At 33.2% G+C, this 24664-nt stretch overlaps 1 protein-coding gene across 1 annotated transcript; it reads right to left on the bottom strand.

The window, feature by feature from the left end:
* Window positions 1-2326: 2326 nt before the first annotated feature.
* Window positions 2327-3743, bottom strand: LOC114404721 (uncharacterized mitochondrial protein AtMg00810-like). Its single transcript, XM_028367560.1, has 2 exons — window positions 2877-3743; window positions 2327-2449 (listed from the first exon to the last, which is right to left on the bottom strand). The coding sequence occupies exons 1-2, from the start codon at window positions 3741-3743 to the stop codon at window positions 2327-2329; spliced, it is 990 nt and encodes a 329-aa protein (XP_028223361.1).
* Between the last annotated feature and the right edge of the window lie 20921 nt (window positions 3744-24664).

The following is a 24664-nucleotide window of genomic DNA, read 5'->3' as shown; positions in this document are numbered from 1 at the left end:
AGCTTTTTTCTCTAAGAAGCTCACACCTAGGATGCAAAGACAGTCAGCTTATATAAGGGAGTCCTATGCTATCATAGAAGCAGTTGCAAAATTCAGACATTATTTACTTGGGCACCGATTTGTGATCAAAACTGACCAAAGAAGCCTCAAGTCACTCACTGAGTAAGCAATCCAAACACCAGAACAACAGAAAGGGCTACATAAATTGCTAGGATATGACTTCTCAATTGAATACAAACTGGGGAAAGAGAATTTAGTTGCAGATTCCTTGTCTAGATCATTTTTCATGGCATGGTCTGAACCAAAACTCAAGTTAATTCAGTTGTTGAAAGAGGCAATACAAGCTGACTCTCAGTTGTAGGCCTTAAGGGAGCTATGCTCACAGAACAAAGCACCTGATCCTCACTATTCAATTCAGGATCAACTGCTGTGTTGGAAGGGAAGGTTGGTGATTCCTAGTAATCATGAGTTGGTGAAGCGGATTTTGCATGAATTTCACACTTCTTTAATTGGTGGACAATTTAAGGGGGGTCGCAAATATACAACACACTCCTCAGAACTCAGAAGTTATACTTACATCCATCAATTACAATTTAAGGGGCCTCAATTACTCTCAAATGAAATTATTCATACAAGGAGCTTACATCTGAAGAATAATCAATCACATGATTTTTTTATTGCAAGTATCAAGTTGCTTAAAATTTATTTAGCAGGTATATTCTGCAATTTCTCAAGATATATTTTATACTCTACCAGTAAACACAACCTACATTTTGATACCACCATGTTTAGGGATTTAATTAGTTTTTTTTTTTTGGATACGCCAGGGATTTTATTAGTGATTGACACATCATGTATTTATAGAACACATATACAAAATCACTTACAAACTGAACATCAGCTTCCATGAGCTTTGGCATTGCCAACCGAATCAGGTTCCTAAATAGAGAAAATTACAAAGATACCACAAGAAATAAGCTAATGAAGTCTGTATATTAAATTAAGAATTTAGTACTTGACTAGTCTTGCCTCAGTCAGAGATGAAAAGGGAACAGTACAAATTATAATCTTGGAGAACCCTATTGTCTTTCAATTATCACTTAACAAGTGTGATCATGCAATATCTTTATAATCACAAACAGTCAACACATTCAATCATACTACATCTTATAATCAAAACATTAGCTATACTAACACCATTTAGTTTAGCTTGCTAGTCAGGCCACATAAATAACGTATCTGATACCTACATTGCATAATCATATTCAAAGATTTAATAAATGAGGAGAGAATAGAATATCCATTGATGTTCAACAAGAGACAAGACAGGTAAAATAGAATTGATAAAGTATGTCTAAAATAGAATTACCTCAGGCCTGTTTGTGAGATAGTAATATCTCTATACTTCAACTGGAATATTAGTATCTTTTGCATCATTACCAAATTTCTATATTTAATTGCAGGTTCCACTCCTTAACATATAATTTATTCAGCTTCTTTGCTGATATAAAAAGACTAAACAACATAAAGATGTGAGGTACACCATCTAAGAATTTACAACAACTAATTCTGTAGGTTATTGCTCACTAACACAAATTACAATCTTTGATATGCATGCACAGCCACATCATGTTCAAATCGTTAATGTTGGTATAAGAACATGCAACTAACAGTGTAAACTGGATTAAATTAAACTACCATGAAAACTCACCTATCAGCTTCATCCAGTATCACTATCTTGTGCCTCCCCGGGCTCAGCGTGACTTTCTTCTGAGCAAACATCTTTGATATCCCAGAAGCAATTTCCAGAGCAAAACTAGACATCGTGAAAAGAGCCGTGTGCCTCAAAGCGGAACGAGTTCAATAGCATAGTACAAAAAGCCAAAAAAGCAAAACAAAAATATGGTACTTGCGCCAGCTCCCCCTCTCCCTGATCAGGAACAGAGATAGAGCAAAACTTAAAATCACCATTCCTTCAGCACAAGAAGGGGGAAAATAGGAAGAAGTGTGGGACAGGTTCAGCTGAAACCATAATAAAACACACCAACATTGGTTAGTCCATACAGTACCAAACTGCCAATGCATGTCTTTCCTCTTCATAAACATCGCTGACAAGCAAAACTAACAATCATTGAAACAAACGGTGTATACATAATAAATAGCTCTGCTAGGGTAAATTTTTAATTGTAATGTAACCTCAAGATACAAATTACTAAATAATCAGAAAGTTCAAAGAATCCGCAATTGCAAGAGTGGCAGCTATGTCTGGAGTTCAATCACAATTGCTTCCCATCACTTGCATTGCAATCTGAGAGCTTGATAATAATCAGTGCTGTGCCCATTGAATGTCCTTGATGTTGATACCTTCCTTGACAAATTCATAAAGTGGACTCATTTCCCTCAACTTCTCCACCTGTTGAACAGTGAGTTCAACCATGGAGCAAATCATCTATAACCAAAAGTGAAAGGATAAATTAACAGAAAATCGTCCAGAATTGAAAACTTAATCGAGAAATTACAAAAACGTACCTATCATCGGAAGCGTTTAGTTTGAGAACAGTTTCCTGGAGACGGCGTCCTCGTTGACGACAATGTCGGCGACCTTGATGGGACTGTTGGAAGAAGAAGAAGATTTTATTTCATTTGCCACACAAAATACAAGAGTATGATCCCCTATTTATACTAAAATAGAGTGACCACTCACATAATTTGCTTATTCAAGAATACTAAATGCTCACATAATTGCTTATTCAAGACTTTGTAACTCACAACCTTACAACTTTCATCTTCCACAATTTAAGGCTCATAAAACTTGTTATTATTATTTTTCTAATTAATATCTAACATCCTCCCTTAATTGGAAAATTCTTTTGCACACCAAGTCTTGCTCGCAATCTTCGAAAATCTTCAAATTTGACAGGCTTGGTGAAAATATCCGCAACTTGATCTTGAGTTTTCACATGAGTCAATTCTACTTCTTTCTTGGCAATGCACTCTCTAATGAAATGATACCTTGTATCTATATGCTTACTTCGTTCATGGAACACCGGATTCTTGGCAAGCTCTTGTGCAGATCTATTATCAACATAGATCTTTGTGCTTTCCTTTTGTAACAACTGAAGTTCCTCCAACAATCTTCTTAGCCAAATGGCATGACATGTGCAAGAAGTTGCAGCTACATACTCGGCTTCACAAGTAGAAAGTGTCACAATGCCTTGCTTCTTAGAACTCCATGTAAAAACACAATCACCCATAAAAAATACAAATCCGGTAGTACTTTTTCTATCATCAACATCTCCGGCAAAATCACTATCACAAAATCCCACAAGCTTATAGTTATTGGAGGGAGAATAAAACAATCCAAAATCAATTGTACCTTTCAAGTAACGAAGAATTCTTTTTGCGGCTTTTAGATGAGGAGAGGTAGGAGCCTCCATAAAGCGACACACAACTCCCACCGCATATAGAATATCGGGCCTTGTATTGGTTAGATACCTTAAACTCCCCACAAGACTCTTGAAGATCGTGGAGTCTACCTTCTCTCCTTCATCAAACTTTGATAACTTCAAGCCACCTTCCATAGGTGTGTTCACAGGATTGCAATCAAGCATATTAAATTTCTTCAACACTTCTTTTGTGTACCTTTCTTGTGAGACAAAGATACCATTCTCCGTTTGCTTCACTTCCATTCCCAAGTAATATGACATGAGTCCCATATCTGTCATATCAAATTCACGAGACATGGACTCCTTGAAGTCTTCAAACAAATTTGGGTTATTGCCGGTAAAGATAAGGTCATCCACATAAAGACAAATAAATAAGACATCACCATTATTAAAAGTTTTAACCTAAAGAGCATACTCATTTTGACAACGAACAAACCCATTGTCTTGGAAGTACTTGTCAATGCGAGTATTCCATGCCCTCGGTGCTTGCTTTAGACCATACAACGCCGTGTTCAATTTCAAGACTTTTCCTTCTTGACCTTCGATGACAAAACCCATTGGTTGTTCAACATAGACATCTTCTTCAAGATAGCCATTTAGAAATGCCGATTTTACATCAAGCTGAAAAATTCTCCACTTCATTTGAGCTGCCAAGGAAATAAGAAGACGAATGGTTTCCATGCGGGCAACCGGTGCAAACACTTCATCATAATCAACTCCATATTGTTGCTTATAACCTTTAGCTACAAGTCTTGCTTTGTGTCTCTCAACCTCTCCTTTTGCATTCTTCTTGATTTTGAACACCCATTTGACTCCAATTGCTTCATGACCTTTGGGAAGGCTTGATAACTCCCAAGTGTTGTTCTTCTCAATGGCTTTGATTTCTTCTTCCATGGCTTGTCTCCACCTTTTGTCTTTCATTGCTTCATCAAAGTTTAAGGGTTCACTGTCAACAAAAAGACAAAACAAATCATTTATAACTTCAGTTTCATCATATAATTCTTGAATATTTCTCATTCTTCTTGGCCTTTCACTTGAACTCCCTTCGGAAGATGATGAGGCTTCATTGGTTGAAGGAGTTGGTGAAAGTGCTGGAGTTGAATCATTTGGAGTCAAGGCTTCTTCATCTATTTCTTCAAAGTACGGGAAAAAATCATAAGTGTCTTCTTTCTCCTCCCAATTCCATGTGCCTTCTTCATAGAACTTGACATCTCGGCTCACAATTGTCTTTCCATTGTTTGGATTGTACAATTTGTAGCCTTTTGAGCTTGCATCATAGCCAATGAACACATGTTTCTCACTCCGATCATCAAGCTTGAATCTTCCTTGGTCGGGTACATGAGCATATGCAATGCTCCCAAATACTCTCAAGTGATCAACTCTTGGCTTCACTCCACTCCATGCTTCTTGTGGTGTTTGATCTTTCACATTCTTTGTTGGGGAGCGATTGGACAAATAAACGGCACATGCAACAGCTTCGGCCCAAAATTCCTTTGGCATATTTTTAGCCTTCAACATACATCTAGTCATATTAAGAATAGTTCTATTTTTTCTCTCCGCTACCCCATTTTGTTGTGGAGATCTAGGAACCGTTAGAGGGCGACGAATCCCATATTTTTCACAAAATTCATTAAATTCTTTTGATGTGAATTCGCCACCTCTATCGGATCTTAGAGCTTTGATTACATAACCACTCTCCTTTTCCACAAGAGCTTTAAAATTTTTTAAAGCTACAAATGCCTCAGATTTTTGCTTTAGAAAATAAACCCAAGTTTTTCTACTATAATCATCAATAAAAAGCAAGAAATATTTATTGTTACCACATGAAGGAGGATTGATTGGGCCACACACATCGGTGTAAACAAGTTGGAGAGGCTCCTTTGCTCTTGAATTAGCTTCTTTTGGAAAACTCCTTCTTGCATGCTTTCCAAGGAGACATGCTTCACACAATTGATTAGGATGGTTGATTTGAGGCATCCCTTTCACCATCTTCTCCTCTCCTAAGGATTTTAGTGCTCCAAAATTCAAGTGCCCAAATCTCATATGCCAACACCATGATTCATCTTTTATGCTAGCCTTCAAACATTTTGCTTCATTGGTTTTAATGTTCAAAGTGAACATTCTATTTCTTGACATAAACACCTTGGCAATCAAATTAGAATTTTTATCTCGAAACCATAAACAACAATCTTTCATATGAATTTCATACCCCTTTTCAACAAGTTGTCCCAAACTCAAAATATTGCTTTTTAGTTTAGGAACATAGTAAACATCCGTGATTAATTTGTGAGCACCATCTTTTAAAGAAATTAAAATGGTACCTTTTCCTTGGATTTGCACCTTGGAAGAATCTCCAAAAGAAACATTTCCTTTCACCTTCTCATCAAGTTCCACAAATTTCTCTTTGCATCCACACATGTGATTGCTTGCTCCATTGTCAAGATACCATAAGCATTTGTCTTCCTTCTCACCATTATTAAGTGATAGTAGTAGTGTTGAATCTTCAACTTCTTCTTTATCATCAACAAGATTGACCTTCTCTTCAACATTTGTTCTACACTCCCAAGAGTAATGGCCATATTTATGACAATTAAAACATTCAACATTAGATTTATCATACCTCCTTTCATATGCTTTTTCATAATTGTTTATACCTCTTCCTCTTCCTCTTCCACGACTTCTAGTGGATTGATGGCTCCTCCATTCATTATTGTCAAAATTATCACGATCTCCTCTTCCTCCTCTTCCTTGGCCATGACCACGTCCACGACCACGTCCTCTTCCACGTCCACGTGCTTTTTGACTACTTTCTCCTCCATTTTCTTTCAAAGAAGCTTTGGCTTTGAGGACTTGCTCCAATGGCTCATCATGTCTTCTATTGAACCTTTCTTCATAGGCTTGAAGAGAACCCATCAATTGGTCTACGGTCATTGAGTCTAAATCCTTAGACTTTTCAATAGCACAAACCACATAATCAAATTTAGCGATTAAGGAGCGAAAGATCTTTTCCACCACACGAACATCTTCCATATTTTCTCCATAACGCTTCATTTGGTTCACAATAGCCAACACCTTGTTGCCAAAATCTGAGATAGATTCAGATTCCTTCATATGCAATGATTCAAACTCTCTACGTAGAGTTTGTAGGCGCACCATTTTTACCTTATCAACACCTTCAAGGGAGGTTTTCAAAATCTCCCATGCTTCTTTGGATGTGGTTGCATTTGACACCAACTCGAACATAGCTTCATCCAAACCTTGATGAATGAAAGTAAGTGCTTGTTGATCCTTCTTCTTTGACTTCAACAAAGTCTCCTTCTCATTTGGTGACAAAATAGCCTCATTTTGAGGTTGGGCATAACCTTTCTCTACAATCTCCCATGCATCTTGAGAACCTAACAAGGCTTTCATGCGACGACACCAATTATCATAATTCTCTTTGGTAAGACGAGGGAATTGAAACATACTCAAGCCATTGCTTGCCATCTCTCAACTCACAAAGTGTTTCTCTCTCAACACTCTAGAACCAGGCTCTGATACCACTTTGTTGGAAGAAGAAGATTTTATTTCATTTGCCACACAAAATACAAGAGTATGATCCCCTATTTATACTAAAATAGAGTGACCACTCACATAATTTGCTTATTCAAGAATACTAAATGCTCACATAATTGCTTATTCAAGACTTTGTAACTCACAACCTTACAACTTTCATCTTCCACAATTTAAGGCTCATAAAACTTGTTATTATTATTTTTCTAATTAATATCTAACAGGGACGATACTTTTCTACCCATGGCACGTTGTAGGCATTGCTTGATGATGACAATGACATGCTTCTGCCGACGATGAACAAAGGGTTTCAGGTTTCAGACGAGAGCGGAGAATAAACCTTCTAAAGCCCAAACCCTATTTTCCTAAAACCACTTCAAAGGTTCATCACTTGTTATTTCAAACGGCATGTTCTCTACTGGTTTCTTTGCCGATGGCGAAAATGCATATTCCTTTGGGTCCTCAGGTTTCTACTCTCTGCTCTTTGACAATGACAACATTCTCCGTCTTCTTTACGATGGTCTTGAAGTTTCTGCCTTTACTGGCCACATCCATGGCTGGCATCTTGGAAAGCTCATAAGGACGCAGTGCATGCTCGATGGAGTAGTGAAGTAAACCTTACAACTCTGGTGGCATTTCTTCTCTCTCCCTTTCTCTCTCTATGACGGTAATGAGAATGGAAGAATGAGCGAGGGTAGGAGAAAAACTGAGATTTAGGGTTGTCCAAGCTAGCCCAATTAAAACGTGTCACTCTGATGTCGTAAAGCATTTTTAAAGTCATTTTTGAGAAAACTGCTTTTAAAAGGTTAAAATTATTTACAAAAATGTCACCACTTTACTTACGACATCGGTTTTTGTATAATCATCGTAAAACCAGTGTCGTAGAATGCTTTTTTCCAGAAGTGCAAACATGAAAATCATAGTTTACCATTTTTATATTCCCGAGAAACTAAAAACTTTCCATTTATCAAACTTCACCTAACAAAATAGAAATAGCTAAACAATTAGTATTTTTTACATTTTTAACATCAGGGACGTGTCTTCTAAAAAATATTCATTCATAATGTTTCTAAGGATACACTAATAGAAATTTTGGTAAATAATTCTTTTTAATTTAATATTTTAAAATATAAGAGGTATTCACTTCTTTCATCATTAAATATTTGATTTGAAAGAATTTTTCTAAAAATTAAATAATTATTAAATGAAAGACTTTTAAATTTCTGATGTCGTTTATTGCATGAGTTACTTATCCCTCCTTTCTAAGTACCGCATGAGGGCCACCACTCCCAATGACAACATTTTTTCGTAATAACATTTGACGTTAATTTGATATGGAGTATGAACACATTTTCTTACATAGTTGTACTAAACATAATTTTATTGGTAAAAATTAAGTAAAAAAAATATAAAGTATGTATATGGTTTAACACAAATAAGGAATAACATTTACATTATTTTGAAATGCCAATAAATTTCAATTAATTTAAAAAAAATTATTAACATGAATTTATTTAGTATTTTGCTATTATTTTTAAGATTTGAAATGTGTCTTCTTCATACAAGTTCATTTGTGATGTTTTTTCTTGCTACTTTAATAGGAATTTTGGAAAATAAAAATTATTAAATTTATTATATTAATATATAAAAGGTATTTATGATTTTGATCATTAAATATTTTATGTCAAACAATTTTTCCAAAAATTAAATAATTATAAAATGAAAGACATTTAAATTTAGTGATCTATTGGGAGTCATAGTTTCCTGATAATATTTTTTTATTAATTGCATACCAAACATGAAAATCATAGTTTACCATTTTAATATTCGTGAGAAACTGAAAACTTTCCGTTTATCAAACTTCCCCTAACAAAATAGAAATAACTAAATAATAACTATTTTTTTACCTTTTTAACATTAGGGACATGTCTTCTCCAAAATATTCATTCTTAATGTTTCTAAGGATACACTTATTGAAATTTTGGTAAATAATTCTTTTGAATTTAATATTTTAAAATATGAGAGGTATTCACTTTTTTCGTCATTAAATATTTGATTTGAAAGAATTTTTCTAAAAAATAAATAATTATTAAATGAAGGACATTTAATTTTATTATTTTTTGTGTATCTGCCATTTCACCTCCCTTTAAAAGAATAACAATAATTAAAACTGAGTTGGTCTTTTGCCAACACTGTATTTTTTCTAGTGTCGTTCCATACACGATTTATTGATACTTTGTTTCTAAGTATTGTGCGAGCATCACCGCTCTCAAAGACAACATTTTTCATAGCAATAAAATAACACTGTTAAAAACTGACAGCCTTTTACTAAAAACTGACATAGCCTTCAAGAAAATGAGTTCTCCCACAAGGCCAGACGTAAGTACCTTCAACATCTACCTCCAAAAATATTTAAAAACTAACATATTAAAGACTTGAAACTTTTAGTCTTCATAGTGAGGTCTGAACAACAAAAAATATAGAAAGTGATAGGTACTAACTTTGTACACACTTGCCAAAGACCAAACTTGAAACAACTTAGCACATTAAACTAAATGATCACAAAGGTAGAAACCCAAGTTAATTGTCAACAATATGGAGTAACTAAAACCAGAAACCTTAGCACTATTGCAACTTCAAGCTTTTACATGCATGTTCACACCATATTTACTATACTTCGATCAACTGATGCAATCTATTTGATTGAAAAGATAATTTATATTACTCTTCTAATGTAGTCGACAACTAAAAAATAAATATAACAGAAAGTAATGCTTAGGCCAATCTAATCAAGTCATTTTGAATCTCGTCATTACTATCATGCATCTCAAAGAGAAGGAGAGTCAGGCATCGTAATGCATAGCACAACAAAACATTAAAAGAAAACATGCCTTCCAAAGCCAACCAAGGTTAAAATGTATTCATATTTCGTGAACTTTTTCAAAATAATAACACATATATAACCATATATAAAAACATGGTTGAACAATCTGACCACATGCACAACACATTCCACACATTATTTCTGAAAATGAGTGGCAAGGGAATATAATAAAGCATTGTTATTAAAACTGTACGTGCACTAAGATAACAAGGGTGTCATGACAAAAGGAAAACATTGTGATTTTGAAAATTAGAAAATCCAAAGTTTTTTAGGTCATTTCACCAAACATACAACTTGCAACCGATCTGGCAAAAGAAATAGTGAGTAGAAAATGGAACTTGCAGACAAAAAACAAATAAAAGAAAGATGATTTTCTCTTTTTCCTTATGTGACATTATACTAACTAGTGAAAATTTAGCCCTTAATTTAAAGCTAAATAGAGATCCAAAATTTAAATAACTAAAAAAGGAATGATAGGGCTTTGATGGTGTGGACATTTTCACCAAAATGAATCCAAGTGAAAATTGCACCGGACCTACATCCCCCAATGCATACCTTCATGAAAACTAAAGAAAATTAAGAGTGAAGTAGTAACATAATGAAACTACTTCAAAAAATGCCAAGTAGATCTATTACAAAATTATGTGCCCTTACATACTCTTCAATAATTAGAAAGTCCTTGAATAACAATTAAAAAATTAATTTGTATATAATGAAAATTTTATGTAGTATAATAAATCTAATACGACACAATGAAAATAATTTGGTGAGTAAGTCTACAGAAAGTTGATTTAATTGTTTTTTTGAATTTGAGAATATTATTACTTAAAATACACCATTGGTCTGATAAATGGATGGGCTTCCTATGCTAGGAAATAAGAGTAGAATCACCACTACTTTACCTCAATTATGATGATGATCTCCTGTCTTCTATTATATTATTGGCTGCAACTTTTTCTTTATCATTGGATATTTTAATTTGTTTTCTTCCATTACAAAATGCAAGGTTGAGTAGAGTTTGTTTTTTCAACACATTACTAGTTAGCTTTTGTAGTTGATCTAAGTTGTGTTTACATAGCAAAAAAAATAAAAAATAAAAAGTTAGTTAAGCACAATCTCCATCTAACTCAGATCTTGAACCATTCTCTCACTTTTATTTAGCATGAAATGTTTTTATTCAGTTTTTGAAAAATCAAAAAATAGTTAAGCACAATCTCCATATAGATTCATACATAATATTTTATATGAAAGTTTCTATTTGGAAAAAAAAATACAAGCATGTCACTCTTGTATGGCTTGCATTGCACATCAAAGACATCAAGGAAGAAAAATAATCTTTGAAAATTACAAGTCAAATGCACACCGAACCACATGCATCCAAAATGTAATATGGTGGTAAATTTTTCATGTATGGAATCCTCACACTTTCAACCAATGATAAGTCCACAATATTGATGTAAACCTTCACTACACACTTTCATGTACTGAAACCATCGTACTTACAAAATGGTTTGTCAATTCTTGAAGAAAGCATAAAGACTCCTTTCATGATTTTAGCAGCTTGATCGTTGAACCAAAGACTCAATATTTTTTCATTGTCTCTATGTTTTCTCCTATGAAAATACAATTGAGATTAACTGCAAGCTACCTGACAATATGTTAAAGGAATCCATTCTCAACCTTCCATTTTTCAATGCAAGAAAGTAAATTGAAATATGCAATGATATAAAACAAACAAAACAACAACTCCATGTGGTCTTAGTTAAATTTAATTTAATCAATCTCTGCAAAATCATGTTCCGGTGCAAACAGTAGAAAATAAAAAAGAAGTTCAATCCGTATGCATTGAAGCAATGGAACTATGTATGGTTCATAAAAGAAATAAGAAATCTTAAATATTGTGTGCGATATTTGTACATATAAATGTAAAGAAATAGAGAATCGTTTAGTTGTATGCTTCAAAATGTGATTATATACAAAATATTATATATAATCTTAGAGTTTAAGTTTGAGTTATCCTTCAATATGATTCCAATGAAATGGAATGAGAGAAAAAAAAACACAACAAAATAAAACATCTAAATTATCTGGAAGAACGAAGGAGTGAGGAAAGAGAAACAAACTTAAGTTTTGAGGCACAGTTAGTTGTTTTCTTCACCATGAATGAATCAAAAGAGAATGAGGTGAGAAAGTAATGAAGAGATTAAATTAAACAAAGACATTAAATAAGTTTAAGGCTCTTTGGAAGTGAGTCTGCCTTCTTCTAGCACTGCAAAATTTATAGTGTCATGTCATTACACAAGATGTATATGGTGATAATTTTTCCTAGTAAGTACTATAACTCTCCTAATGATATGATAGAGAGTGTTCACATCAATAATGTGGACTTCTCATTTTCCAAAAGTATTAGGATTTCATACAAGGAAAAATTACCACCATATACATCTTGTGTAACAACACATTTTTGTAAAATAAATGAAAAAGGACTTTATTTAAAAATAAATAGAGTTTTAGGAAAATAATGATGTTTTTGTTATTAAATAAATAAAAAGAAATAATTTTATTAATCAAAAAAATGATTTTAAGGTAAATAAATTAAATCATGTTCTTATAAAATAAAATTAATGTTTTATTTATTCATTTGATAGGGAGTAAAATATAGTTGTTTTTTATAAAATAATAAAATAAAGAAAAATAGAGTAAAAAATAGGATGAAGGTATCATTGCTATAAATAGAGATATATTAGGTTATTTTTACGTTTACCATATGTTTTTATGCTCCGCCATCCTCTAGCTCAAGTTCACTTTCCTTTCAACCTCTTCGAAAATCCTCTTTTTTTCAAGCACACAAGACAGGCTCTCAGTGCGTACTCTCACTCAGTGGGCAAGTTCATGCTTAGTGTGTAGTCTCGCTCAATGCGCAACCCAGGCTTAGCGTGAAGAAGCCTGAAGGCGCGTTTATCGCGAAAGCCCGCACTAAGAGCGATGTTGCGTGAAAATTAAGCTATCCTAGGCCTATAAAAAGAGTAGGAAGTAGAAGGAAAGGCCATAACCCATACACCGAGATAACACCACGCCCGAAGACTTAGAGTTCTCTAATGAATACATCCTAAGCCTGAGTATCTCCAACATGGGAAACCCTCTTTCTATGTCCATTATCCTTTTTTCTTCCTCTATCCATCCATCTTCTTCCATCCATATCAACCCCCTAAAGTGTAAAAGTCTCTCATGACAATGAAAGGCTAAACCCCTTTAGTTAGGGCTTGGCAGGCCTAAAATGCCAACAAATGTATTATATGCTTCATATCTATCAATACAAATAAGTGTTTTCTTTCTTATTATCTTTTCTTGTTTTATTTCATGTATCATTCATCCTTGCATCATCTTTAGGGGTTTGGCGCTTGAAAGAGGGTAATCCTTAGTAGAAATACATTGAAGGTTTTATATGCATCAGTTTTAGGGATTAGTCGCTCGAAAGAGGATAATTTTTAATAGAACTCAAAGGTAGGGACATCTTAATAAAATCATTGCTAGACATAGAGTGATTGCATTATGCCCATGCAACAAAGAAAACATCTTGAATTAGAACTTCATGTTTTTTATCTATTGAATCTTTGCAAAGACATCTGGGAGATAGATATGTAAGATAAGCTTGTCATCGTAACACATCAGAGGCTAGTATTTTAATAAATGTGGGTAGGAAAAATTCACCAAATTGATATAGAAAAATCTAAAATCATACATCTTAGGCAAATAAGCATGCTAGCCCCCAACATTATTGCATTTTGATTCCATCTTTTGACATTCAAATTGTTGTTTATTTTTCCTATTATCTTTTCCTTTGCCTTAGTCTAAATTTCAAACTTACAATTCGGTATCTCTTTCTTCTTTTGTTTCTCCTCATTTCTTAATAATTGGATTTGCATCATTTAAGTACAATCAAAGTCCCTCTGGATTCAACAGTTGAACTTCTATTTCAATCTTTACTACTTGTGATAAAATTAGGACACTTGTCAATCTATTAACAAGTTTTTGGCGCTGTTGCTGGGGACTTTGGTTTTCGTACCTGGTTGTTACAAATCCCAATTTGAGAGCAATCATTCTTTATTTTTCATCTTTTAATTTTTTTTTCAAAACAAAACGGTTATCATTTTTTCTTTACTCACTCTTATTTTATTCTTTTTTTAAAATTAATAATAGTAATAATGATAATAATAATAATAATAATAATAATAATAATAATAATAATAATAATAATAATAATTATAATAATAATAATAATAACAATAATAATTTAAGTTTTAATTTTTATTCTGTGATAACCGGCAAGGTAGTTGTTTCCTTTGTGTGTATGCGTGGAAACAAACTAGTTCCTTTGGAAGAACGCATCATGGCAGACTAGATGTGCAAGCGACCAACATTTCATATCCATATTCCCTCATCCAGCTAATTCAAGGGAATCTATTTCATGGTCTGCCGAGTGAAGATCCATACATACCCACACCTGGCCACATACATTGAGACTTGCAACACGGTGAAGATAGCAGGAGTACCAGAAGACGCCATTCACCTCAACCTATTTTCTTTCTCTTTGGCAAGTGAAGCGAAAAGATGGCTTCACTCACTCAAGGGGAATAGCCTGTGGACATGGGAAGAGATGGTGGAGAAGTTCTTGAAGAAGTACTTCCGGAAGTCCAAGACCGCTGATGGGAAGGTGGAAATCTCATTTAATCAAGTAGAAGAAAATACAAATAATAATTCAAGCACGCTCAACAAAAGTGTTCATAAGTAATCACATAGAGGTTCAACCTTCTTTGATACCACTAAATGTGACATCCTCTATCCCGACATACATATAAATAAGAAAAACATATATAAATGAAGAATTTAATTGAACCAATTTTATTTAAATCACATACACAAATTCACGTGGGTAAAAGGATCACATCGGCTTCACCATTACCAAATAAAACTTATTAAAAACGTATCCGGCTCAGAATAAGGCCGTCAAAGTTAACAAAAGAACTCAGGTAAAGCAATGGAATAAAATAAACTAAAATAACATCACTAATTGAAATAAAAACTTATGCCTCAATGTCACATCCTATTAGAGCATTGTGTCTTAGTGTTCTCTAGCACGAGATTCTTTAAAGCCATCCACCTAACCATCTGCTCCCACGAACACAAAGTTTGAGATCATCACACGATACAAACACAAGCAACACACATGGAGTGAGTTATCATATTCTTAAAAAGGTAAATATAAATGAAAACATACACACACACAATATAAGTATAATAGGCTGAACTTAGCACAATTCACATCATTTTACCATTCATTGCATAACATCACCTGTCCCAAAGATTTAATCACAAAATCATATTCCACATCTTCAAATTAGTCATGTGCTCAAAACAATACATCTCAAGCAGAACACAACATCTCACACTCAAACCATTCATTACACATTATCACTAACAAGTCACAGATATCATTGCACATACGTTACGCAACAAATACGCTAAGACTCAATTGTGTATGCAACATGGTGCAATGTCAATGAAAAACCTCATCGAGTGCCTAGGAGTACATGACAGGAAACACCACATGGGGTAAATCTTGTAAATCTCAATTTGATCCTCTAAGGATCCCTACATATGTTCATTCTAAACCCAATTGCGATAAACTCATCCCTTACATCTAAGTGGACTCCCGTGTATAGTCCGACAGTAGTAGTGGCATCTCTAGATGTTTCTTAAGTTTCCTCAAACTTTTGCTTTAGTTGTTCTGCTAGGGTTTTCAAGCATTAGAGAGTAGAATAAGGGATTTGAGCCTCCATTTCTCTGTCTCTATGCGAGGGACGTTTCTCTCTCCACATACAATTTTGACTAATCCCAACGGTGGAGATATGCGCAAATGAATTCCGAACACGATGTTTGAATGTTTTGACGATCCAACGGTTAACAAGTACGGAATCAAATTTTTGCTAAGATAGATTTTGGTATATGCAGGAAAAAGATAGCTACATGTGAGGGAAGTTTCTCTTACCAAAGATATTTCACAAATCCCAATTTTAGGGATGTGCATAAATAAGCTTCAAATTGGGTGTTCCAATTTCACAATGATCAAACGGTTATCAAATTTGGAATCATAGTTGTACTAAGACATGTTTGAGTGTTCGGGAAAAAGAGAGGGTTTTGAAAGGGCGGAAGGAAAAACGAATTTGAGAGCATGATAGAGCGTAAAGCCATATGGTAAATGTATAACTGACCTAGTACATCTCTATTTAGAACTATTATACTCTCAACCTATTATTTACTCTATTTTTCTTTATTTTATTATTTTATAAAAATAAACTATATTTTACTCCCTATCAAATGAATAAATAAAATATTCGTTTTATTTTATAAGAACATATAATTATTTTATTTACCTTAAAATCATTATTTTAATTAATAAAATTATTTTTTCTTATTTATTTAATTACAAAAATCTCATTATTTTCCTACAACTCTATTTATTTTTAAATAGAATCTTTTTTAATTTATATTACGCAAAAATTGGGTGTTACACAAGATGTATATGGTGGTAATTTTTCCTTGTATGGAATCCTAATACTTTTAGTAAATGATAAGTCCACATTATTGGTGTGAAGCCTCGATCATATCTTTAGGAAAAACATTGTACTTAAAAAAAGGAATCTCAATATTTGAAGAAAGCATAAAGACCACCTCTATGATAAGACCAACTTAATCATTGAGAACAAAGGCTCAAGATTCTACAATATAGTCTAAGCTTTTGTTTTTGCTATGTAAACACAACTTAGATCAACTACAAAGGCTAACTAGTTATGTGCTAAAAAAACAAACTCTTCTCAACCTTGCATTTTGTAATGGAATAAAACAAATTAAAATCTGCAATGGTAAAGAAAAAGTTACCTTCAATACTATAATAGAAGAAAGGAGGTCATCATGGTAATTATGGTAAAGTAGTGGTGTTTCTACTCTTATTTCTTAGCATAGGAAGTCGTTCCATTCATGAGACCATTTGTGTATTTCGAGTAATATTTTCAAATTCAGAAAAACAATTAACTAAACATTCTCAAGACTTACTCACCAAATTAATATCATTGTTCCGCCATAGGAAGTCATGCTATTTCATGAAATATGAAAACATTTTTACCTTGGTTGGGTTTAGAAAGCATGTTTTCTTATAATGTTTTGTTGTGTTATGCATTACCATCCATGTTTCTCTTTCTCTTTGACACATATAGATGTATCATACTAATGATGAGATTCAAAATGACTTGACTTGAATGGCTTAAGCACTATTTTCTATTATATTATTTTTTTAGTTGTACACTACATTATAAGAGTAGTATAAATTTTCTTTTCAATCAAATAGATTGCATCAGTTGATCTAAGTTTAGTAAATATGGTGTGCACATGCATGTAAAAGCTTGGAGATGCAATAGTGCTAAGGTTTCTGGTTTTAGTTACTCCATATTGTCGACAATTAACTTGGGGTCCTGTCTTTATGATATTTAAGTTTAATGTGCCAACCTGTTTCAAGTTTGGTCTTTGGCAAATGTGTTAAAAGATATGCATGTTGATTAATAGGAACGATTCAACACCTATAGGATATGAAGAGACTATAATTTTGGTGTATTGCTAAACTACTGATTTCTGAATCTGATGAAGGCTAACTCGATGATATCTACTCCAATATCAATGATATAGAGTCCTCGAAAATAGAGGGTTGTTGGTTATAAAAAATTCAAATATTGAAATTTTATTTCATTAATATCTTGGTTCAGTGAAGATTCTATTAAACAAGAAGAAAATAGACACTTATCTGCAAATAATTATAGTGTCTCCTACATTGAAGAATTCAAATAAAAAGGTCGATTCTTTTTTGTTAGTTCCTATCACTTTATATATTTTTGGTTGTTCAGACCTCACTATGAAAACTGAAAAGTTTCAATTCTTTAATATGTTAAGTTTTCAATATTTTTGGAGGTTGTAGGTATAGGTTGCTTGGTTGAGTAGATGTGGAAGGTACTAACATCTGGCCTTGTAGGAGAGCTCATTTTCTTGAAGCCAATTTTGTTTTGATCTATAAATAACCAAGTTTAGTTAATTTGCATCCTTATTAATTCCTTTTGCATGTGTTATTATTATGCAATAACGTTTTGATTGAGAGTGGTGATCCCCATATGTAACTAATTAGAAAGCAAAAATCTGTAACTTGCTCACGAAATGATGCCTGGAAGTACGCACTGTTTGCTGAAGGCCAACTAAGTATTAAAATTTTGTACGTTATTATTATGAAAAAACATTCTCTACACACTTTCATGCATCCGAGATGATTTTCATTTTTTCATTCACAGAAAATAAAAATTGAAGAAACACACTGCAAACAAAAGTTAAGATTCCTTATGTGACATTATACAAACTAGTGAAAATTTAGCCCTTAATTTAAAGCTAAATGGAGATCCAGAATTTAAATAACTAAAAAAGGAATGATAGATCTTTGATGGTGTGGACAGTTTCACCAAAAAGAATCCAAGTGAAATTCCACGGGACCTGCATCCCCCAATACATACCTTCATGAAAACTAAAGAAAATTAAGAGTGAAGTAGTAACATAATGAAACTACTTCAAAAAATGCCAAGTAGATCTATTACAAAAATATGTGCCCTTACATACTTTTCAATAATTAGAAAGTTCGTGAATAACAATTAAAAAATTAATTAGTATATAATGAAAATTTGATGTAGTATAATAAATCTAACACGACACAATGATATTAATTTGGTGAGTAAGTCTACAGAAAGTTGAGTTAATTGTTTTTTTAATTTGAGAATATTATTACTTGAAAAACACCAATGGTCTGATAAATGGATGGACTTCCTATGCTAAGAAATAAGAGTAGAAACACCACTACTTTACCACAATTATGATGATGATCTCCTGTCTTCTATTATATTATTAGCTGCAACTTTTTCTTTATCATTGGATATTTTAATTTGTTTTCTTCCATTAAAAAATGCAAGGTTGAGAAGAGTTTGTTTTTTCAACACATTACTAGTTAGCTTTTGTAGTTGATCTAAGTTGTGTTTACATAGCAAAAAATAAAAAAATAAAAAATAAAAAGTTAGTTAAGCACAATCTCCATATAACTCAGATCTTGAACCATTCTCTCACTTTTATTTAGCATGAAAGGTTTTTATTCAGTTATTGAAAAATCAAAAAATAGTTAAGCACAATCTCCATATAGATTCATCCATAATATTTTATATGAAAGTTTCTATTTGGAAAAAAAATACAAGCATGTCACTCTTGTATGGCTTGCATTGCACTTCTAAGACATCTAGCCAGAAAAATAATCTTTGAAAATTACAAGTGTAATGCACACCGATCCACATGCATCCAAAATGTAATATGGTGGTAAATTTTTCATGTATGGAATCCTCACACTTTCAACCAATGATAAGTCCACAATATTGATGTAAACCTTCTCTACACACTTTCATGTACTGAAACCATCGTACTTACAAAATGGTTTGTCAATTCTTGAAGAAAGCATAAAGACTCCTTTCATGATTTTAGCAGCTTGATCGTTGAACCAAAGACTCAATATTTTTTCATTGTCTCTATGTTTTCTCCTATGAAAATACAATTGAGATTAACTGCAAGCTAACTGACAATATGTTAAAAAATCCATTCTCAACCTTCCATTTTTTAATGCAAGAAAAGAAATTGAAATATGCAATGATATAAAACAAAGAAAACAACAACTCCATGTAGTCTTAGTTAAATTAAATTTAATCAATCTCTGCAAAATCATGTTCGGGTGCAAAAAATAGAAAATAAAAAGAAGTTCAATCCATATGCATTGAAGCAATGGAACTATGTATGGTTCATAAAAGAAATAAGCAATCTTAAATATCGTGTGCGATATTTGTACATATAAATGTAAAGAAATAGAAAATCTTTTAGTTTTATGCTTCAAAATGTGATTATATACAAAATATTATATATAATCTTAGAGTTTAGGTTTGAGTTATCCTTCCATATGATTCCAATGAAATGGAATGAGAGAAAAAAAACACAACAAAATAAAACATCTAAATTATCTGGAAGAACGAAGGAGTGAGGAAAGAGAAACAAACTTAAGTTTGGAGGCACAGTTAGTTGTTTTCTTCACCATGAATGAATCAAAAGAGAATGAGGTGAGAAAGTAATGAAGAGATTAAATTAAACAAAGACACTAAATAAGTGTAAGGCTCTTTGGAAGTGAGTCTGCCTTCTTCTAGCACTGCAAAATTTATAGTGTCATGTCATTACACAAGATGTATATGTTGATAATTTTTCCCAGTAAGTACAATAACTCTCCTAAAGATGTGATAGAGAGTGTTCACATCAAGGAAAAATTACCACCATATACATCTTGTGTTCAACCTTCTTTGATACCACTAAATTTGACATTCTCTATCCCGACATACATATAAATAAGAAAAACATATATTAATGTAGAATTTAATTGAACCAATTTTATTTAAATCACATACACAAATTTACGTGGATAAAAGGATCGCATCGGCTTCACCATTACCAAATAAGACTTATTAAAAACGTATCCAGCTCAGAATAAGGCCGTCAAAGTTAACAAAAGAACTCAGGTTAAGCAATGGAATAAAATAAACTTAAATAACATCACTAATTGAAATAAAAACTATGCCCCAATGTCACATCCTATTAGAGCATTGTGTCTCAGTATTCTCAAGCACGAGATTCTTTAAAGCCATCCACCTAACCATCTGTTCCCACGAACACAAAGTTTGGGATAAATATAAATGAAAACATACACACACACACAATATAAGTATAACAGGCTGAACTTAGCATAATTCACATCATTTTACCATTCATTGCATAACATCACTTGTCCCAAAGATTTAATCGCAAAATCATATTCCACATCTTCACATTAATCATGTGTTCAAAACAACACATCTCAAGCAAAACACAACATCTCACACTCATACCATTCATTACACATTATCACGAACAAGTCACAGATATCATTGCACATATGTTACGCAACAAATACGCTAAGACTCAATTGTATATGCAACATGGTGCAATGTCAGTGAAAAACCTCATCGAGTGCCTAGGAGTACATGACAGGAAACACCACATGGGGTAAATCTTGTAAATCCCAATTTGATCCTCTAAGGATCCCTACAGATGTTCATTCTAAACACAATTGCGATAAACTCATCCCTTACATCTAAGTGGACTCTCGTGTGTAGTCCGACAAAAATAGTAGCATCTCTAGTTGTTGCTTATGTTTTCTCAAACTTTTGCTTTGATTGTTCTGCTAGGGTTTTCAAGCATTAGAGAGTAGGAGAAGGGATACGAGGCTCCATTTCTTTGTCTCTATGCGAGGGACGTTTCTCTCTCCACATTCAATTTTGACTAATCCCAACGGTGGAGATATGCGCGTATGAATTTTGAACACGGTGTTCGAATGTTTTAACGATCCAACGGTTAACAAGTACGGAATCAAATTTTTGCTAAGATAGATTTTGGTATATGCAGGAAAAAATAAGCTACATGTCAGGGAAATTTCTCTTACCAAAGATATTATTTCACAAATCCCAATTTTAGGGATGTGCATAAATAAGCTTCCAATTGCGTGTTCCAATTTCACAATGATCAAACGGTTATCAAATTTGGAATCACAGTTTTACTAAGACATGTTTGAGTTTTCCGGAAAAAGAGAGTGTTTTGAAAGGGGGGAAGGAAAAACGAATTTGAGAGCATGATAGATCGTAGAGACATATGGTAAATGTAAAACTGACCTAGTATATCTCTATTTAGAACTATTATACTCTCAACCAATAATTTTCTCTATTTCCTTTATTTTAATATTTTATAAAAAGAAATATATTTTAATCCCTATCAAATGAATAAATAAAATATTCATATTATTTTATAAGAACATATAATTATTTTATTAACCTTAAAATCATTATTTTAAGTAGTAAAATTATTTTTTCTTATTTATTTAATTACAAAAATCTCATTATTTTCCTAAAACTCTATTTATTTTTAAATAGAATCTTTTTTAATTTATATTATGCAAAAATTGGGTGTTACACAAGATGTATATGGTGGTATTTTTTCCTTGTCTGGAATCCTAATACTTTTAGTAAATGATAAGTCCACATTATTGATGTGAAGCCTCGATCATATCTTTAGGAAAAACATTGTACTTACAAAATGGATTCTCAATATTTGAAGAAAGCATAAAGACCACCTCTATGATAAGACCAACTTAATCATTGAGAACAAAGGCTCAAGATTCTACAATATAGTCTAAGCTTTTGTTTTTGCTATGTAAACACAACTTAGATCAACTACCAAGGGCAACTAGTTATTTGCTAAAAAAACAAACTCTTCTCAACCTTGCATTTTATAATGGAATAAAACAAATTAAAATCTGCAATGGTAAAGAAAAAGTTACCTTCAATACTATAATAGAAGAAAGGAGGTCATCATGGTAATTATGGTAAAGTAGAGGTGTTTCTACTCTTATTTCTTAGCATAGGAAGTCGTTCCATTCATGAGACCATTTGTGTATTTCGAGTAATATTTTCAAATTCAGAAAAACAATCAACTAAACATTCTCAAGACTTACTCACCAAATTAATATCATTGTTCCACCATAGGAAGCCATGCTATTTCATGAAATATGAAAACATTTTTACCTTGGTTGGGTTTAGAAAGCATGTTTTCTTATAATGTTTTGTTGTGTTATGCATTACCATGCATGTTTCTCCTTCTCTTTGACACATATAGATGTATGATACTAATGATGAGATTCAAAATGACTTGACTTGAATGGCTTAAGCACTATTTTCTATTATATTATTTTTTTTAGTTGTACACTACATTATAAGAGTAGTATAAATTATCTTTTCAATCAAATAGATTGCATCAGTTGATCTAAGATTAGTAAATATGGTGTGCACATGCATGTAAAAGCTTGGAGATGCAATAGTGCTAAGGTTTCTGGTTTTAGTTAATCCATATTGTCGACAATTAACTCGGGGTCCTGTCTTTATGATATTTAAGTTTAATGTGCCAACCTGTTTCAAGTTTGGTCTTTGGCAAATGTGTAAAAAGATATGCATGTTGATTAATAGGAACGATTCAACACCTATAGGATATGAAGAGACTTTTGGTGTATTGCTAAACTACTGATTTCTGAATCTGATGCAAGGCTAACTCGATGATATCTACTCCAATATCAATGATATAGAGTCCTCGAAAATAGAGGGTTTTTGCTTATAAAAAATTCAAATATTGAAATTTTTATTTCATTAATATCTTGGTTCAGTGAAGATTCTATTAAACAAGAAGAAAAGAGACACTTATCTGCAAATAATTGTAGTGTCTCCTACATTGAAGAATTCAAATAAAAATGTCGATTCTTTTTTGTTAGTTCCTATCACTTTATATATTTTTGGTTGTTCAGACCTCACTATGAAAACTTAAAAGTTTCAATTCTTTAATATGTTAACTTTTCAATATTTTTGGAGGTTTTAGGTATAAGTTGCTTGGTTGAGTAGATGTTGAAGGTACTAACATTTGGCCTTGTGGGAGAGCTCATTTTCTTGAAGCCAATTTTGTTTTTATCTATAAATAACCAAGTTTAGTTAATTTGCATCCTTATTAATTCCTTTTGCATGTGTTATTATTATGCAATAACGTTTTGATTGAGAGTGGTGATCCCCATATGTAACTAATTAGAAAGCAAAAATCTGTAACTCGCGCATGAAATGATGCTTGGAAGTACGCACTGTTGGCTGAAGGCCAACTATGTATTAAAATTTTGTACATTATTATTATGAAAAAACATTGTTGTTGAGAATAGTGCTGCTGTTAGGAAGAAGATGCTCTGCCATGGAAACCTGTCATAGGGGTAGTTATCATTCTAGTAGCGGTTATTGTAGTGGGGGTGTGATTATTGTAGTGGTTATTATAGTGGTTATTGTAGTGGTTATTGTAGCAGTTATTGTAGTGGGACTACAGACATGCAATTGTGTAATAAAAGCTCTAGGAATCAATGAATAAGGCAGAGAGAGAAGAATTTAGAAAATTAGTTTGTAAGGAGGTCTTGGTCCTCGAAACCAAGTAGTGTAGTTTTCTCCCCCTCCCTCTGCTCCTAACAATTGGTCCGACCTGCCGCTCTTCAATGGCGGACACCGAACTTTTCGCCACCTGCGTGGATCACCTCGAGGCAACCATGGCCAAAATCGTTGTAGCCCAAACTTCCATTACTTCCAAACTTGATGCCATTATTCGGATATTGAATACCGTGGTACCCAAACAACCCTCTCCATCTTCTGCCTCTACGAAGTCACCACCCATGCCGCCTCTACTTCCCAAGACAACCAACCCAACTTCTTCCTCTGCTAAGCCACCACCAACAGCAGAAACCACGCCGCCTCCACCAACAGCAAAAACCACGTTGCCTCCCTTTCCCATGGCAACTTCCCACCTTCCCGTTAACAAGCACCTCGCACTCTCCTCCGAATCCCTCCCGGCCGCCAGTCATCGGTCCCACACAAAGTCCTCTAGTCGTGGCATCCTTCCGTCTGACATCCGCTTCTCCCTTTTTGTTGTGTGTGCTGCCATGGTCAGGGACACAAATCTCAACCACCCCTTCCTCCTCCTCTTCGCCATTTTCGTCGCTACCAAAGGGCTC

Source organism: Glycine soja, unplaced genomic scaffold (assembly GCF_004193775.1).
Source record: "Glycine soja cultivar W05 unplaced genomic scaffold, ASM419377v2 tig00106000_1_pilon, whole genome shotgun sequence".
Taxonomy (NCBI): Eukaryota; Viridiplantae; Streptophyta; class Magnoliopsida; order Fabales; family Fabaceae; genus Glycine; species Glycine soja.
This window is presented reverse-complemented; position numbering and strand designations above follow the sequence as displayed.

Coding starts and splice junctions, on each gene's coding strand:
- LOC114404721 (XM_028367560.1), bottom strand. CDS start 3,743: ATGTCTCGTGAATTTGATATGACAGATATGGGACTCATGTCATATTAC. Junction 2,450..2,876: donor GATTGCGAGCAAGACTTGGT/GTGCAAAAGAAT, acceptor TTTTGGTTATAG/ATGATTTGCTCCATGGTTGA.